Source organism: Lotus japonicus, chromosome 4 (assembly GCF_012489685.1).
Source record: "Lotus japonicus ecotype B-129 chromosome 4, LjGifu_v1.2".
NCBI lineage: Eukaryota > Viridiplantae > Streptophyta > Magnoliopsida > Fabales > Fabaceae > Lotus > Lotus japonicus.
This window is the reverse complement of record NC_080044.1, coordinates 156,437-175,087: the sequence shown is the minus strand read 5'-3', so window position 1 is coordinate 175,087 and position 18,651 is coordinate 156,437. Positions and strand designations below refer to the sequence as shown.

The window sequence follows — 18,651 nt, the reverse complement described above, 5'->3', positions numbered from 1 at the left end:
GGAGGATTCTTAAGAACCCCGATTCATTGTTGGCCAAGGTTTTTAAGTCAGTATATTTCCCTCACTCTACCATTGGTGCTGCCAAAAAACATGGGCGTCCAAGCTATGTTTGGACAAGCATGTTTCGCACAAGGTGGATGTTTGAGGAAGGAGCTCGATGGCGAGTTGGTGATGGCAATAGTATTAACCTTTGGAAGGATAAATGGCTTCCAAGTGGGGTTCCAACGATTTTTAGAGAGGATTTGGCAAGGGATAGTAACCTGGTTAATGTTGCTGATCTTTTTGTGCAGAATTTGCAGGTATGGAACAAGGATTTAATTGAGATGGTATTCTGGCCTCCGACAGCGCGTGAAATGCTTCAAATTCCGCTACCAATTGGCCCTTCAACTGATGTTTTGTTCTGGTCTTTTACCTTTGATGGGGCATATACTACTAAAACCGCATATGCTTTTTTGAGGGAGAGGAAGTTGCTTGGAGAGCCGTCGACTTCCACTAATCAGCAGGCCCACCACTCATTTTGGAGATCCTTATGGGCAGCGGATGCGTTGCCTCGCTGCAAGGAGTTAGCTTGGCGCGCGTCCAAGAAAATGCTTCCTGTGAGGTGTGCACTACGAAAGTGTGGAGTACAGGTTGAAGAAGAGTGTCCCCTGTGCAGTTCTAGCCCAGAAACGGTGACACACATTCTGTTTGGTTGCCCGGTAGTGTCACGGTGGTGGCTGGCTTCTCCCATGGGCGTTCGCTTCCGAGATGGTGAGGATCCTGCTGACTTTATCCAACAGATTTTGGACCATCATGATGACCAGCTAAGTGGCCAATGTTTCACCTTCTTATGCGGTTTGGGAGCTGAGGAATGGCGTGATTCACCAACAGAAACCGATCAATTTTGCGGCTCTTATGTTGCGGTTTCACAGCTTGGGGGAGCTGGCAACGCACCAGCCGGTGGTGACTACTCCAGCGCATAACAGGAACGTTGCGAGGGCAGTTTGGACACGTCCGAGAGGAGATGTCATCAAGATCAACTTCGACGCCACTTGGATGCTTACTGTGGGAGCTGGACTTGGTTTTATAGCACGGGATGAGAATGCCCAAGTCATGGCAGCAGCTATGGCTCATCCAGTTGAGGCCATTTCTCCTCTAGTTGCGGAAGCTTTGGCATTTCGTTGGTCCCTATCCCTTGCTAAGGATCTTGGGTTTCAACAGGTGTGTTGTGAGACAGATAATTTGCAAATTTTTGAGACTTGGAATAAGGCTAGACATGGTTCTTCTTATTTGTTTTCAGTTTTAAATGATTGTAGAGACTTAGTCTCATCCTTTAGGTTTTTTCAATTATCGTTTGTGCGTAGATCCGGCAACTCTGTGGCTGATTACTTGGCCAAGAACTCTTCAAAATTTCCCAACTATGTTTGGATTGAAGAGGTTCCGCCGGAAGTAGAATCCTTGATTCAAGCTGATGTACTGGCCTCTGGTTTCTTGATTTTTAATATATTCATCCAGTTTCAAAAAAAAAAACGAAAATTTTCGAGCCAAAGAACAGCTTCAGAAAAAATTAGAACGGAAACAACTCAATTGATTGAAAACAGAGTGACATCATGTCCTCTGTCTTCCCCTTCTCCCTCACTAGATACTCTCCCCTCACATGATTATTGAAAGACGCAGGAATTTTTCCATGTAATGATTTTATTACAATAAAACCTTAGTTATATAATTTACTGAAACTGAAACAATTTCTTACTGAAAGATGGTAAGTTCATCAAACAAACAGACATTCTAGTCATATCATCCTCTTGCAAGTAAAATCATATATAACCTGAAATAGACTTCTAGATGCTTTCTCTTCCTTCACCTTTAAAAGGTGAGCAACTTTCAGAAAACCAGCATGATATTTAGACAAATTATCATCTTCCTTTATATCAGATTTACTCTCATTCTGAGTGTGCTTTGCTCTTGATAATGCCCACTGCATTGCCCATATGGCTAAAGGGCGCATGTAACATAAAGATCTGTATTCATCATCAGTGTTCCATGCTTCAGGAGTTTGAAAAGAATAGCTGTTGATCAAATAAAAGAAACTTAATTAGTTATTGTAAAGAGTAAATGAAAATATGACCAGACTTCATTCAAGTGATAATTTGTCACAAAGCAACCATGACCTAAAAGGCATTACTAAGTTATGTCTAATAATCATAATGGCCTATCTTTCATGGTTCTTACAAGTACAACTATATGTCAAACAAGAATTTGGGCACAAGTTGCAAATATACCATTATTAGTATTAGTGAATTTGATATTTTTCAAAGAGAACTTAAAGATAAATTAGAAATAATGAAATTGCCCAGATAAAAATCACCTAAAGAGTAGGTGTTTCATGGGCTTTTTCGGGACTTTTTTGGTCCAATATACAGTATATATTTGCGACTTGTTGGGGTTTTGTACTTTTCAATATTTTTCAAGTGTATATATATCATTTTTCTTATGAAAAAAAAAATCATCTAAAGAGTTATGGTAAGGAAAGACAGAAAAGCAGCTGCAAAAGGTCTTGTTGCTTAACAAGCTTTCACACTTTCTGTTTTTTACAACTTCAAAACCAGAAAATCAGTTTCATGTTATAACCGAACAGGCTAATTTCTACTAGATTAGCTTGCAGCTAAAATTGTAGTAATGAGATTGTTCTTTAGATACGGATCTTCCATGGAAGAATGTAAGAATCAATATTCAATCAGTATTGAAGTAATTAAAGGAAAGAAATTGAATCTGTAATATTTTTTCCATCAAACATAGGTTAGGAGTTCAAGGCAGGTAACAGGACAAGCTAAAAATTAGTAACACATGCAAGAAACTTGTTGGGAAAAGAAAAAAAATAAAATGATAACTTTTATCTTGTCAGACAAATTCACTCTTAAAGATTCTGTTTCAGTAGTTAAAGCAACTTGTTATCAAATTCAGTCCACAAGTACCATCAAGAGGACAATATACTATACCCGAGTCCATCGTCGGACCATGCAGCTTCATATATTCCACCAGCAGTTTGAAATGCCATATCAATCATGTTTTCTTGGATCATCGTTGCAGCTAAGGCATATGTGACTCCTGACCATATTTCTCGTGATTGCATTGTTGACTTGTCAACTTTTCCATCAGGTAACATCCCATTTACAGCTCCACGCCTCCCATCCTTTACTTTCATAACATTGTAATTATAAACCATTTGAAGTGCACTTCTAGCTTTCTTTTCTTCAACAATTGGAAAAAGACCACATGCTCTAGCATACCTGCAAAACAAGAAATAGGAAGTTTCAATTCTATTTTAAATATTACCATGAGTAAGGGTACATCGGCCAAAATTGACCATAGATCAAAATTCAAATTGTATTTAGAATAAACTCTACAGCATTGTGTTTAGATGCTTGCAGTTTCTTCTGATAAGGCTTTAACTTCAGAATCCATGTTTATATACAACAGCCAAAGCTTTATCACGATGGATTGAATACATGGATCAAATGCTGCCTGTGTGCTATTTCTAAAGCAAATTTTGCAGAGAGCCCATTTAGGTCTAAATACTTTTGATGGTTTCACTGAGTTTTTTGGTCTTCCTCTCCCTTTAATTATGTACTGTCCAACATCTAATAAGCTCTTCTAACTGGGGCGCATTAAAGGATTTAACAAGTAATCACAACATATATGCACATAACAGTTAATAACTTGTTTCACCTGAATGAGTCCTCATGCATTAAACAAACGGACCACATTCATTTTCTTGGCCATCAAAGCTATCTAGAGCGATAAAATTATATTGAAAACCATGTCACACAGTGAAAATGCATACATAAAATTCAGCAGTGTACTCTAACTCATGTATTAATGGATCAGTGCACAATAATAGTAGGACAGTGTCAGCCATTCCATAGAGCTACCGAAGTAAATAAGGAATACAGATACAAAATAGTTTTCAAAAGACAAAAAAACATACCATTGTCCAGCTAATTGATCGGCTTGAATGGAAGAACTCGAACTTCCACCACTGCTATCATAATTGAAGTAAGAACCATTCCATAATTTCTCATATGCAGCCTTCGCTTTTTGAAACTTCAGCCAAAAATATTCTTCAGAACCCTTGTCACCAACTTCATGTGCCAGGGCTGATGCTGCCTGAAGCGCTGCTACCCACAATCCACCACTATACGCACTCACACCGGACACAGACCATGTGTCATAAGTTTGATCAGGGAAGCCTTCATTCTCAATCATTCCATCACCATCCTTGTCAAATTGGTCCATATAAGCAATTGCAATATAAACTGAGGGCCAAACAGCTTGTGCAAACTTCTTGTCACCAGTGGCAACCACATCCCTGTAAATCTGGAGAACAAATTTTGGATTCAAGTCTTTCCATCTATCTGTATTATAAAGATTATAGCCATTTACTTCAAACCACGGGTCATTGATTCCAATATCATGAGGAACAGCACCGAGAACCTTTCTCGGTACCCATTGACCATCTTCTAGAAGTTTCATCTTTCCAGGATCATGCATCAGTACTGCTGCAGCAAAGTCTCTTTGGATACTGAGTTCAAGCTTTGGGAACAGCATGACTAGTGAAAAAGAGGAGTAAAAGTGGACATCGTAGGTATTCCACATTTGATACTCAATGCCTTCAAGATAAAGAAACTGACCAATGTTTTCCTCCCCTTCTTGGAGCAAACTAACTCCATATGCAGACTTTGATGCCTGTGGAGTGTGTATTTTCCCGACGGCTGAGCTAAATCTTTCAAGAATGTTCATAGCAGTATCATTTTGATGTGATATATTACTTTTGTTCTCTAAATCAGATATGAACCCATCCAGGGAAAATTTACTTTCTCCTATGTTAACTAAACTAGGCACTGGAGGTGAACCGTCTGCAAAGGGGAAAAACAAGTATGACAAATTGACAAGAGTCACATACTATCATGTATGCGAGGTTTGGAGGATTTTTAAAGGAAAATAAACTTTAGGAAAATTCTTTGATAAATAGGATCCCAAAATTTAAGAGCTAAAAATACCTGTCCAAATTGATCCCCCGGAATTCAGATAGTATAGTTCATTGAAAAGAGTAGTGGGGTACCTGCACGGTACTCTAAAAGCCTCAGGTTTTGGCTCTAAGAGCACACTGTGAATTAAAAACTGACAGTTACCATTCAGGAAGTCTCTTGTCTTCAAGGATTGGTCTTTGCCAATCTTCAATCTGGGACTCCCACTTACAATGTTCTACATCACCAATTCATACAAGTTTGAATAAGTAATTTATTAGTGGTATTAACAATCACAAATAAGGTATGCCTGTGCATGATTTTATCAATAAGGTGGGGAACCTTGGCTAAAATTGACAAAACAAAAACTATATCCATAGTCTGGCTCCTATGCTTGCTATCAAATTTAGATGCAATACCCACCTTACAGATGCAAAAGTTAATTTAAAAGAATATTACCAGTAATAGCATCATGTGCAATATGTGCAGCAGCATCTCCATTAGTACCATAGAATTTAGTGTACCGCCTGCTAAACAAGTTTCATTAGTTATGTGTAGTTTTGAAATAGGAAATCTTCTTATACAGATTTTCTACCACGAACCTGTAATAAATCCGCCCTCCAGGGAACTTGACTTCAGGGCAGTCCCATGACAATGAAAACGTCACAGTACGCTGAGAATCAGAAGGGATAGTCACAGTTGCTGCAATAGCTGCTCCAATGGCTGATCCTGGTTCTGAAGGCACAGGTGTTTCAGTAAAATTCAGATGGTCAAATGAACCATGCTGAAAAGAGAGTGTACCACAGTTCAGTTTAGTGAAATATGGAATAGCAAGCTTATGGATGGCAGGAAGTTTAATACTCTCTAACTTGCATCAATTTAAAATAAATATACAATGGCAACTTTACTTTCATCAAGGGAAGATAATGAGCGTCATTATGTCACCAACCAGAATTTTTTTTCTTGAGTTTCATCATTACAATGTTCCTTATGGGAACAAAGAAGACACACACTCACACACACACACACACACATGTATAAATCCTAGTCTCAATCCAAATACAGGAAAAGAACAAGCTACGCTGAAAAGAGAATTTGTATCTGCATCAGCATTATCTTCATTTAATCAGCTCAGCCATTCCTATCTCAACACATTCACTGCTGAAGATTAAACCATAACTTAGAAGTTACATTCATGACAATTTTAAACTTCAGATAGATCTGTAGCCGGTCCATCCTTGAGGAGCCAATTAAGATGTTGAGTTTCTATAACAAAATCTGCTAGAAAATGGTGATATTTCAGCCTACATGGATGCTTGACCTAAGATCACTCATAATGCAAAAACGAGTTTTACTTTATCTTATGATTAGAAAGTATGATTTCTATATAAGTTGCAACAATGAAAATCCAGATTTGCAATGACCAAATCATCCCTAAGATTAACAAGAGGCATGGGAAATCAAAAATAGGTTCAAGAGGTGTGATTCTTTCCTGAAAAAGTGATGTTCAAGAGACTCAAGTATTAATAGTTGTCATGATTGATAACATGAAACTCAGACACCAAAATGAAAAGGAAAAGGAAATAATGGAAACTCAAAGTACATGTGTAATAATTTACAAAATGCTTAGACTTAGCTTATCTGTGAGAAGACAGCGTGAAGGGATGAATAACTCAAGACATTAAATAAAGATATTTAAATGAAATAATGTATAAAATCTGAAAGCAGGGGGCATAACCTGTTTCACTTCATGCCACATGTCCTTAGCCGAGATACCCTTGTAAGCACCAGATATAACAAAGACAGGGCATTCTGAGATATGAACATATTCAGTCTCTTCTGCAGCAATTGCAAATGTGACTGGAGATCGATCATTAGCAGTCCTGTACATGCATATATGAATTAATTTATAAATTCCAGAGTTATTTTTCTTTTCATTCTTTGTTCAAAAAGATATTAACAAGTTAGACTTACTTATGATGTAGAAGCACACCATGCACCCCATCATTCACCCTACCAGGAGATAACATGTATCTTGAATGTTAGAATAAATTATAGGCAAGCTGTGGGGAAGGGAGAGGGGGAAAGTTCAATCAAATCAACGTGTCATCACAAAGAAGGTAAACCAACTGTCAATTTTCTTACTTTATCTTTGAATTAAAGTGATGACCAGTAAATTCAGAAAGTCCTCCAACAGAATTCTGAATGCACACAGAAATTGTTTGCATTCAATACCTCAAATAAAAAGATGAAGTATTCAAAATAATGGTAACAGCCAACAAAGAAGTATCACTCACAGCCCATGTGAAAAGCAAAGTGACATCTGCTGTTGTCTTACCAAAATTATTCAGCTGCATAAAATAAAACTGACTTCTTAATATCAACTTTATATCTATAAAAATCTAACCTAAAATTATATTGAATCGATCCTTGTTTACCATGTAAGTGAAAACTGATACAGGAAAGCTACTCTCCTTGTAATTATGGGGTATAACAGGTGAAATCTGACGACAAACTATTCTCAATGCTGGGTCAGGTTCTGCATTTGAACACAAGAAATGATCAATGTAAGAGATAGAATAATGGACTTGAAAGTACGCCAACTAGCATAACTTACCCTCATATACAGTCCAAGCTCTTGGGTATAATGCATGATACATGGAACTGTTTCCTTTCATATTCCAGTCCCATGATTCAATCCCTGACACTGGAGTTTCTCTAATTCATGCATAATATTTTAAGTTAAATTCAAATAATTTGAATCTGGAATTGGAAATGATAAACTAGTAACTGTAAAATTACAAGGCCACCTATAAAAGGTTTACTTTGATATATCTGGCTTTCCTGGACATAGCACACTTGAATATTTTTCACCACTTGGACGAGAAATGAAAACCTGAGAGAGTAGTCTTTTTCATGTTAAAAAAGGTTATATTAAGTAGTATGAAATAAAGAAAATATATCTGATTCTGTTAGGAACCAGAAAATAGCACAATGACTAAGAGTGAAAATAGGATAGATGAACACTGAATCCTCTGGAAAATACCCAGAAGCAGTGTTTTAGGGAATTACAAATAACAGTAGAAAATTAAAGATAAGAAACTGAGGCAATTCGAGAGTGCCTCTACTCTCCCAAGCCTAATCCCAAATCAAGCCTACCTTCTCTCTCACACAATACATGCTTATATAATCCCCAATCTCTCTCTCTCTCTCTACCTGCACAGCTCATGCCACCTCAGCAAGCGGTTACTCCTCTCAAGGGAAAAGATTTGGTGCATTGCACCTCTTCCTCTTACTTTCATAGACTCTAGTAGTATTGGGCCTATTCCTAATAATTGGGTTCCTATCAGATTCTGAATGTCTTTTTTCATTTAACAAACTACAATGGACCTGAAGTAAAATTGTAATAGATACTGGAACTTCAAGAAAGGCTAATCATGAAACTTGAGTCTAACTTTATGTTGTAAATAGCCTATAACATTTTTGTCTTTCCTTATTAAATAAGCATCATCGAGTTATAGTGACATGTAAAATCCAGTATCAGCAGTTTGAATTTTGAGCTTTAAACTTAAAAGAGATAGCAACAAGGAATGTTTCTGATCAGATAAAATGAATGCAACTTACAGAAAACTGATTTGCTAAGACTGGTTTCTCTTCACATATTCTAGGGAATAGTTGCAAACGCTGAAATTCACCTCTAAAACTTCTTCCAATGCTCCCTGCACTGGAGATCAGTTTGACAATAACAAAAGCAATGCATGTTGTAGACACAAATAATCAAATACTGTTCTGGGATACTCAAATTAAGCAAACATTGGATGGGATATTAATGTGACTGTAAATTATTTTAATATGGATATAATTAGAAATTAAAATATGTTTTCCCTATCAACATTTTTCACTTGAATACGATTTTAATCTTTACTGTTATTAATCTATTAAGTTCAAGATAATGCACTTACCAGGAAGGATATGCACATAATTTTTCATACAAAATACGTCTAACTTAAATTCATTACATAATTTGTTCAAGGTACCAGTAAAAGGCTCAAATATTACAATGTTGATTCTAACTGACAGAAAGATTGAAGACCTACCCAATACCACCTAAAGGGACACCATGACCAGATGTTACATGATGCTTAGCAAAGGGATCAATCATTCCCGCCTGCAAGAAGGATAGAAATAACAATCAAAACCAATAAATGGTAGGAGAAATCAGGTGAAAATTAATAAGCATATATCAAAATACGATAGAAATTTATGATAAAAGAAGATTACCCTTCCTTTGGCAGCTTCTTCCCGAACATGGCGCCATAGCCGGTAACCGATTGGAGCCTAGCAAATCAAAGAAAAATATAGGATTGCTAACAAGGATAATATAGTGAAGCATCAAGGCATTTCAATGGGGTAGGTAACATTGAAGGATCTCGTCCTAAAGCAGAATTAAGGATAAGTTCATTACATGCACTATTAAGGATTTTTCTTATAGCAAGTAAATAATAAAAAAGGGGAAGAAGTCATGATCTCATGAGCAGGCTTACCAGATGAATTATATCTTTTAAAGATAAGGTGAATTCTAGTGGAGCCTTTCCTTCATTATTTAGTTTCCGCTGCCAGGTAAGTGCGTCAGGTTTGCCCGGGTCAACCTTAATCGGGCATAAAAACAGATGTTTGAATGAGGCATAAAAAAGATGGCCGGTGAAGAATCTATATTAAGGGCTTAAAATAATTAAATTTGAGAAATTTTGTGTGTTCTCCCAAATCCTGATACTATAATAAAATGAACTATATCTCACATGAATTGTTAGTAAATATTTCAGAAGTCTCACATTGATCAGTTCTGACTTTATATGAAAAATACTAACTAAACCAGATCAAAACTGACAAAAACAAACATGGCTTTGACCATGCTAACATATTCCTTGTAGGTTTTTGGACTGCATTCTCACTTCAGAGAAAGTATATATTTTCCAGACAGGATATAATCCACTTATTTAAATGCTTGAAGTTCTAGGATAACTCGAAATCCTCCAAAGAATCTCCATCTCAATTAATCAAAAAAGTCAAACAAAAGAGAGTAGGCAAAGAACAAAAGCTATACAAGATAGCCATACAATTTCATGCAAGAGAGTCAAAACTTTCCAAATGGATGTGGCACTGACAGCAGCCGATGATTGCAATACGGGAACTTAAATCATAAGAATTAAATAGACAACTGATTGCTATTGCTATGAATTCAATGCCAACTCAAAGATATATGAAGCATAAAGTTTACCTTGATCCCAGAAGGCTCGCCAGTCCTGTTGTTGTCTTCAACAAAACCATTTTCCACCATCTTCCCTGCAGGGGCGTATCCAGGATTTTATCGTTGGGGGACCGAAATAAAATATGAAAAAATCTACAAAATCTTTAGAGGCGGACTAAGAATTAAAAATATCTATAAAAATACATATAGTCGACAAAAAAAATTATATTTCTTGGGGGGCTGCCCCTGCCAGTCCCATTTAGATGCCGCCGTGCTTCCCTGTATGAATTCTGCTATCGTTGCATAGATGATGCAGCGAAATCATCAAGGCAAAGTAACAAAGTAAGTTAACTGCCAAAACCCATTAATCATCTAGCAAAAGCCATTGAAAACACACAAGTTTTGAAATCAAACATATCTAACATCACATCCTTAAAAAAATATGTGCGTGTGGGGGATTGGTGAGGAAAATCAAGGAAAGCAGAGAGAGGCATTGCAATATAAAATATAATGTGAAGACTTAATTACGAGAGATAACCTCAGAGAAATATAAAAAGCTTAGATCACGTCTAGTGATGATGGAGGAACAGGCAGAAGTGAAACATGATGGTACTGGATGGATGGAAAGAGGAATAAGTCAACACATACCTGATCAATAGTACAACTCAACCAGAGGCAAGTATTTTTATTATTGCTGAACTTTATTATATGTGAATAATATATGAAGACGAGATGACCGGTATTGGATCCAATATTGATGGTAATTGGTAACTAATACTAGTCTAATACCACAAATTAAGTCAAATTTGGACGGCAGAATATATTTAATGGGACAAAGTTTATGAATGAGAAAGATCCCTTTTTCTAATATATCTACAAAACATGACTCGGATTGTGAATTTGATGAAATATTTAACCTCATCAATGAAGCTTACTTCTCAAATTGGTGGTTTTCGTGAAGAGGTCCTAAGCTTCCATCGTTTTGTTTTGTTTTTAAATGGTTCTTTGTTACACGATAACTGTGGTGGCTGTTTGTTTCCAGAAAAAAGAAAAAGAAAAGTAGTACTCCTGCTTAGGAGAGAGAGAGAAGCGGGACTTTTTTTTATATTAATTAATTAATGCTCCAGATGAATGAGGCAAAACGCAACCCTTAATCTCATCGCTTATATCTTATTCCTTTTTGTTCATAACTTTCCTTGCGTTTTTTCTCTCTTGTGAGTTGTAACTTAGTCCCAAAACTAACCGAACCACACTAATTGTTTTTTTTCTATGAATTGTATGAATAAAGATAAAATTCATGAGAGAAACGTAATGGGGCTCTAATTGAGCTTTACTAACCTCCGTCAATGTTCTTCAGGCCTAAGCAGCCACCACTAATTGAAGAGGACTCCACCTGTTATTTATGCAGATCAATATTTATCTATACGTAAGTAATGTCTAATATGAGTCACTTAAAAAGATGTCACAATGCACATGCGAATAATAAAGGTTATTATTGTAATATGACACACCACCACCAACAATGCACTCTTTAAAAAAGAATCATCTTTTTCCTTCATTCGTAAGCATCTTGCACCACCTTCTTATCGCTTAAGCGAGCCTTTGCTCAAGAGAACTACACCGAAAACATCCATGTTCTCTTTTCTTTCTGGAATATGCTTGGACAAGCATTCAAGCTAAGGTTTCACTTCCATTATGTTTTAGGCTCACACAAGCGGGCATTTGAGCCAAGAATTCCATCACATTCTATTTTAAGCTCGTTGGGGCGAGCTTCAAGCTATCAGAGCTCCAATCTTTTATGCTTTCTCACGTTTCAAGCCTTTTTCAAATAATTTTAAATGGTAAAAGCTTAGGGACAAGTAGGTGCATGTGCAAGGATCGATCCCTACAAATGATATAACCCCCTCCTTGGAAAAAAAAAGATTGGTCGATAAAACAAAAAGTAATTTTTCATCCTCAACTCATTCCTACTTTAAAAAACTGAGAATTAACACTTGAATAGGAAGCCTCTACCAAATTATATTTTAATAATTGAAGGTTAAATTCACTTCACATTTCTAACATAGATAAGTGCTAACAAATGATATAAAATTAAGTAAATTTGACACTTATTAAAAGCAAACACCAAGAAAATGTTTGGAACCTCATCTCTCGAAGTGGAAAAGAGAAACATCTCCAGCAAATTAAAGGAAAAAATGTCATATGTTTCGAACTCTTTAATTAAGGTGAGAGATTTTTATTTTGTCTTAGATTCTCATTCCAATAGAGAAAGGGGCCAAAGCCCAAAAACAAGGATACCAGGCCGAAGCCCAAACCGAACACCCCATATGTAGAGCCTAACAATAGAAGCATGAAACTCGAATAATGTTGCTTTCACACTCCTCTTTGGGGTGGAAAAAGGTGTGGAAGGATGAAAGAGATAGGAAGAAAAGAAAGAGTAAGAGAGAGAAAGTATGATATGTGTAAGAGGAGAGAGATAAAAATAAAAATAGGTGGAAATGAGGTGTGAACGTATCATTGTTGCATGAAACCCTGGCTCGCATGGTGTTAAGTGTTAAGTCACCTTTTTAGAGTTGCAATAGCTGCAACAGTGTTAGGCCTAGGAGCACTAGGTTTTGAGTAATGATATATACACACCTCATTATTTATACACTTCATTTCCACCTATTTTTATTTCTATTTCTTTCCTCTTATCATTTATCACATCTTAAATTTTCTCTCTCTTACTTTTTATTTTCTTCCTATCTCTCTCCTCCTCCACCTCTTTCCACCTCATTTAGATGTGTGAACCAATCATTATTGCTAGGTTTTTGCTCTGTTCGGGGACTGGAAGCATTATGCTTCCCCTTTTTCGGTCAGCACAGTTGCTTTATTTATTCTAATTTGTCATTACCCTGTAATTTGACTATCTTGCCCCAGGATTGGGCTTGGCCCATTATGAAATGAATCCATATTTCTTCGAAAAAAAGAGAAAGGAAAGGGAAGAAGTCACAGCCTCGTGGAACACAAGATTCACACCCCGTTAGTTACCATGAAAGCAAGCAAAACTTATGTAGCGTTTGATAGACAGGTGGGAAGGGAACGGAACAGGACATATTGGTTTCGTTTTGTGTTTGTCGTGTTTTTAAGATGGAACGGAACGGGACAAAATGCTCCAGGAACGGGACACTTTGGTTCCCTAGAAAAGGGTGGAACGGAAGGGAACGGAACGGAACACTCTCTTAAAGCTTTTGCAAGTTCAAAAATACCCCTAATTTATATTTGAAATTTTATGTATCTAAACAGTTTAAAATCACTTATAAAATTGAAAGTATTTATTATATTTGTAGACAAAGTTAAATGAAAATCTACTTTTTCAAAAAAATCACTTAAAATAAAATCAATTATTTTTTGCAAAAGTAAAATCACTTTTTGTAAGCAATGATAAACGAGCCAATTAGAGTGCGTTTGATTCAACTTATTTTGGAAAAATAACTTTTTAATCAAAAAATAACTTTTTAATCAAAAAATCACTTTTAAAATCAAAAAATCACTTTTTTAATCAAATACCACTTTTTGTGTTTGTTTCAGCTGAAGCTGAAAACAGATTATTTAAAACAGTTACTTTAGCTTATCATGAAAACCTATGATGATAGATGAGAGAAGATAAAAAAGTGATTTTAATTAGAGTAGTCAAACACGAATAAACTTAATTAAAATAAAATCAATTATTTTTTCAAAAGTAAAATAAGTTTTTGTAAGTAATGATAAACGAGCCAATTAGAGTGCGTTTAATTCAACTTATTTTGGAAAAATCACTTTTTGTGTTTGTTTCAGCTGAAGCTGAAAACAAATTATTTGAAACAGTTACTTTAGCTTATAATGAAAATCTATGATGATTTTTGTTACATGAAAATCTATGATGATAAATGAGGGAAGATAAAAAACAAAGTGATTTTAATTAGAGTAGTCAAACACGAATCAACTTATGCTTTTCTCAAAATCTCTTAAAAAAAATTATAGTTAAAAATCAATATTTTTTAATCTAAACAAACGCACGTAAAATAGCTTAAATAGATAATTAGGTTTCTATTTTTTTCAATAGCATACTGAAACAACTTAAACAATATATAAGTTATTAACTTATTATTTTAAAGAAATAAGTGATTATTTCATGAAGTAAGCAATAACAAACGGTTTTTATGCAAAATGTTCAATTGAGTTCAATTTGTTTTCCTTAATCAAATAGTAAACATGCAGGGTTATATATGTAATTAAAATCATGGTTCTGTTCTATTGACTTTGAGTTACCAAACACAACACATAGAACATTATTGTCATGTTCCATCCTATTTTGTCCCGTTCCGTTCTGTCATGTTCCGTCACCAAACGCTACGTTAAAGATGGTTTTGATATTACAAGTCCAAAATGTAGACATTATTACACTTCTCGTTAGATTCGTTTTACAACCCAACATTCAAATGTTATGATTATGGATTTATGGCTTTGTTTGGTGGATCAGGAGGCCAAGAAATTTTCCCTACATGGAGACTGAAACTATTCAAGAGGAACATATTTTTTAAGGTGTCAATCACAAAAGCTTGAGTTATCTTCCCATACAATACAACCCAGACATCTCGCTATGTGCTCTAGATTACGCTTGACCATGGTTATGTAACTTGTGAATGGCAGCCCGTTAGGCAACCCTGGAATTGCAAATTAAGATATTTTCTAATGTGAATGTAGATATTTTTGTCCAACGAAATATTTCCCCTTCGATCCCTTCACTTTTAGAGGGAACATAAAATTGAGTTAAGAGGAGTTTTGACGCATCCATTTCCCTCACATTCTAAAAATTAAATCAAATAAGATAAATTTAAAAAACTGCTCCCCTCCAAACACTATGAAACAGTAAAATTGAAACAATGAGTAACTTTGTGCCCTGGCCATGGGTATGTTTGCTTTTCAGTTTGCGCCTCCAAAAGTACTTTTGATTATTTGTGTAACTTTGTGTCACTATGTTGGCAAATTAAAAACCACTTTCACCCAACTCACTTTCAACCTCAAACCAACTTTCATCTCAACTCACCAAATAGTCACTTTTACATTCACACAACCTACTTTAAACTCTATTTTAAAATAAAAGTATCCGAACATAAATTACATTATAACCAATTCACTTTGACCCAAACTCTGTTTTGCAAACTCACATTCACCCAAACTTTATTTTGCAAACTGAAATTCAAACGCACGCTAATACAAGAATGAGTAACTTGCTCCAACCTCATTATAAGATTGATTTAGATGTGCACGGTGCATCAAGTATATTTTGAAGATTTACAGAATTTCATAGTTGAAAAACTGCAAATATTCGTACAAATACCGTCACATTTATAATGTCTATGAAAATGTATGAATGTAGGACAAGTACACCTCCAACACTGTTCACCTGTTGCATAATTCAAATTTGAAAGAAATTAAAAAGAAGACAACTAAATACTGTAGTATTGCTCTTTTGTATGCCTCTTAATTAATGTAAGTGTCGTTTGACTGCTCTTAGAAAGTTTAATCTAAGCAGACAATATGCAACCTGGTGATTATTAAACTAAAAATTTGAAAAGAAAAGAAAAAACTCATCTATTACTTGGGCTTCTGCTTCAAAAGTCCGGAAAGGGAAGCACAGTGAGTTGAATTATAATCGCATTTCGCACAACAGGAGTCCAGTAATTCAATTACTTTAAGGCACCTGGCAGTATGAGTGCAGTTAAAAAGAAACTTCAAATTCAAAGAACAAGTTAGTATATAAGAAATTACATTGCATGCATGCGATAAGATTGCAGAATATAAGAGCAAGGAAAACAATAGTGCGTCTCAACCAACACACTGCCTTTACGTGATACAAATCCAACTAATTTGTTTTGTCGTCCAGAGGATTTACCAGCACAATTAACAGATATCTCAAGGATTCAACTTCAAGGGTTCATATCTTATCACATTGTCTGTGAGATAAGTGGAAAAGGGCCTAATTCCCCACCCCAATCTGTTATGCCATTTATAGGAGTGAAGAGTCTTGAATATTAAGTTGAAGTGGCAGTAAGTGTAAAATGATTTTCTACATTACAGAAACTAGTAGGAATACAAAGAAAGCACTTATCTGTGATAGGATGAAATTCAAAGAAAGCACTTATCTTTAGCAAATTGATTAACACTAACTAGGTTTTTAGTGGAAAAAGGGACATGTAGTAAATTGTTACGAAAGAGGTAATATGGGAGCCAAGAAGAAAAGAAAAAGTGTTACGACAGATTGAACAGGCAAACCCGGACCATTTACAACAAGAATATGTTGCTTACTTGTTTACCATTAACACTGACCGACTCCACCGTGACATGATGGGTTACTCCAGAGTCAGCAAACCAGCTCAGAGAAACGGTGGATGGAGCTGCTGAGTTGACGACATATGTCACGGGAGCAACATTTGATGGAACTGAAAATGAAGGTGATTGAGGCCCAGAAGTGAAGACCATTTGTGGTTTTCCTTGAGAGGAGGCAGGAGGGCCAGAATGATGTAGCTGTCGATGACTAGGCCAAGTGGAGGCAGGAGGCAGTTGAACTTGCATGGAAGAAGAGGAAGCAGACTGCTGAATGAAAAAATTGGAAACTTCACCCGTATAGGTATGATCAAATCTGTGGTAGCAATGCAAGGCATCATGACCATGCTTAAAGAATACTTGGTCAGTTGGTCCTGTATAGGAAGCCTGCCACCACCAAGGCCACGACCTCTACCAAACCTACCAAAATTACCTTGATGGCCAAAATAAGGAGCAGAAAACTGAGAAGGCTGATGAGACATCCTTGATGATTCTGATGATGGAACTAGAGGTAGTATAAGGTCCATGAGTCGACAGAGCCTGAAGTTCTAAGGAGGATTGAGACTGCTTTAGGTATTAACAGTAAGCAGTTCTTCTTTATTATGTCTGGCAATTTGAGATTCATGAGCAATTTGGCACTAATATGATGAGCATAAAGTAATTGTGAAGTTTCTCCCAGAGTTTCCAGGAGTTTGTAGTTCCAATGACTTTGATCAGAACATAGGTTGAAAGAGAAGACTGAAGCCATGAGATGACAGTAATAACTGATCCAGCTGTTCCCAGGCCAAATAATACATTCCATATTTCTGGGTTCTATCACAACATATAGCAAACGAACCGCATATAATAACTTAACAACTAACTGTTAAGCTACAGCTTACAATACATACACAAATCACGTACTATAAACAGATTACCTACTACTGTTCTGTCCTACAATTAAAGTCAGCTTATTCGAAATTGTTTCATTATCTTCCTGATTACAAATTTCTCCAAGTCCATGTTGTATGCTCCTTCAACTTTACAACCCCCATAAATGTTCCAAGTCCAAGGAGTGTGTTTTCTTCTCATTTCTGGGGCTATTCCACCTTTTGGAATGGTTCAAAAAAGTCTTGCTTCTAATTAAAGGATTTTCATCTCCAGGGATGTTATTTTTCAATGAATACCAGTTTCCCTATCAAGAATTGTTTCTGCTCCGTCTATACTATTGCGTCTCCTAGATTGATCCGCCCAACAAACATTGATCCAATGCAAACGTGTGCAAAATATGGAATTGTCAAACCTAGATTAGTCCCTAAACTTATCCTTAATCTTTTGATTTTAATTTTTTACAAATATCGATGTCAGAATCAGTGTTAGTGAACGTGTGGTCATTGCAACTAGTGAATACAACAAGAGGGAACGAAAGAAACATGAAACTCAGTGATAGCGCGATTCATCAATTGCTATAATTTGAAGACGCACAACACAAGCAAGTTTTAATTGAAATCAAAAGACATGTGGATAAGTAAAGGTGCATACTTTTGCGAGAGAAAGTTGTTCTTGGAGAGGCAAGCTTGAATGTCACACGCTTCTTTCTTGCACGGCTCCTTGCTTGGCTGCGGCATCGTTAAGCTTCAAAATTCAGAGGAATGATGGAGCTGTATCGAACCTTTGCAAAATTGAGACTTGAATCACGGGATTGAGTGTTTCAAGTCCAAGAAGATGAGGCTATGGCAGAGTGAGTGACCGACTATTGACAATGGAGATATAAGAGCATCTCCGATGCATGTATAGTTGCTAGTTGGGTTGCTTAAAAACTATTTCGGTGGGTTCAGACTGACACATAGGATTTAAGCAACCCAAGCAGAATTCGCTCAAACCACAGTTGCTTAGTTTACTTTTAGTTGGGTCTCATTATACCTCTTATATTTATATTATTTCAAGGTAATGACACTATACAAGTACATAAATGAAAGAGAAAATATGATTTTTTAGTCAAGTAAGGAGAGAGAAAATAAGCAACCGTTGCTTAAATAAGCAACTGTTGCTTAAATTTAAGCAACCCAA

At 36.1% G+C, this 18,651-nt stretch overlaps 2 protein-coding genes across 10 annotated transcripts; both read right to left on the bottom strand.

Moving 5' to 3' along the window:
• Positions 1–1,659: 1,659 nt before the first annotated feature.
• Positions 1,660–11,208, bottom strand: LOC130710235 (uncharacterized). Of its 9 annotated transcripts, none has more exons than XM_057559430.1 (21): positions 10,793–10,931; positions 10,459–10,544; positions 10,285–10,349; positions 9,551–9,655; positions 9,288–9,344; positions 9,104–9,174; positions 8,631–8,730; positions 7,832–7,902; positions 7,624–7,724; positions 7,445–7,545; positions 7,304–7,357; positions 7,152–7,207; positions 6,981–7,019; positions 6,745–6,889; positions 5,609–5,790; positions 5,466–5,533; positions 5,172–5,244; positions 5,040–5,101; positions 3,968–4,895; positions 2,979–3,269; positions 1,660–2,048 (listed from the first exon to the last, which is right to left on the bottom strand). In XM_057559430.1, the coding sequence occupies exons 3-21, from the start codon at positions 10,342–10,344 to the stop codon at positions 1,772–1,774; spliced, it is 2,841 nt and encodes a 946-aa protein (XP_057415413.1). In that variant the 5' UTR covers positions 10,345–10,349; positions 10,459–10,544; positions 10,793–10,931; the 3' UTR covers positions 1,660–1,771. The 9 variants fall into 9 exon arrangements, with proteins under 9 accessions (XP_057415413.1, XP_057415414.1, XP_057415416.1 ...); XM_057559431.1 differs by having other exon boundaries at positions 10,903–10,917; XM_057559433.1 differs by lacking the exons at positions 10,459–10,544; positions 10,793–10,931 and adding an exon at positions 11,190–11,208.
• Positions 11,209–15,873: 4,665 nt separating this feature from the next.
• On the bottom strand, positions 15,874–18,353 carry LOC130714782 (uncharacterized). Its single transcript, XM_057564730.1, has 2 exons — positions 18,124–18,353; positions 15,874–15,979 (listed from the first exon to the last, which is right to left on the bottom strand). The coding sequence occupies exons 1-2, from the start codon at positions 18,207–18,209 to the stop codon at positions 15,874–15,876; spliced, it is 192 nt and encodes a 63-aa protein (XP_057420713.1). The 5' UTR covers positions 18,210–18,353.
• Positions 18,354–18,651: the final 298 nt, after the last annotated feature.

Coding starts and splice junctions, on each gene's coding strand:
- LOC130714782 (XM_057564730.1), bottom strand. CDS start 18,209: ATGCCGCAGCCAAGCAAGGAGCCGTGCAAGAAAGAAGCGTGTGACATT. Junction 15,980..18,123: donor AACAACTTTCTCTCGCAAAA/GTATGCACCTTT, acceptor TCATACTGCCAG/GTGCCTTAAAGTAATTGAAT.
- LOC130710235 (XM_057559433.1), bottom strand. CDS start 10,344: ATGGTGGAAAATGGTTTTGTTGAAGACAACAACAGGACTGGCGAGCCT. Junction 8,731..9,103: donor GTCCCTTTAGGTGGTATTGG/GTAGGTCTTCAA, acceptor ACTGATCTCCAG/TGCAGGGAGCATTGGAAGAA. Junction 5,245..5,465: donor TGCACATGATGCTATTACTG/GTAATATTCTTT, acceptor TTGGTGATGTAG/AACATTGTAAGTGGGAGTCC.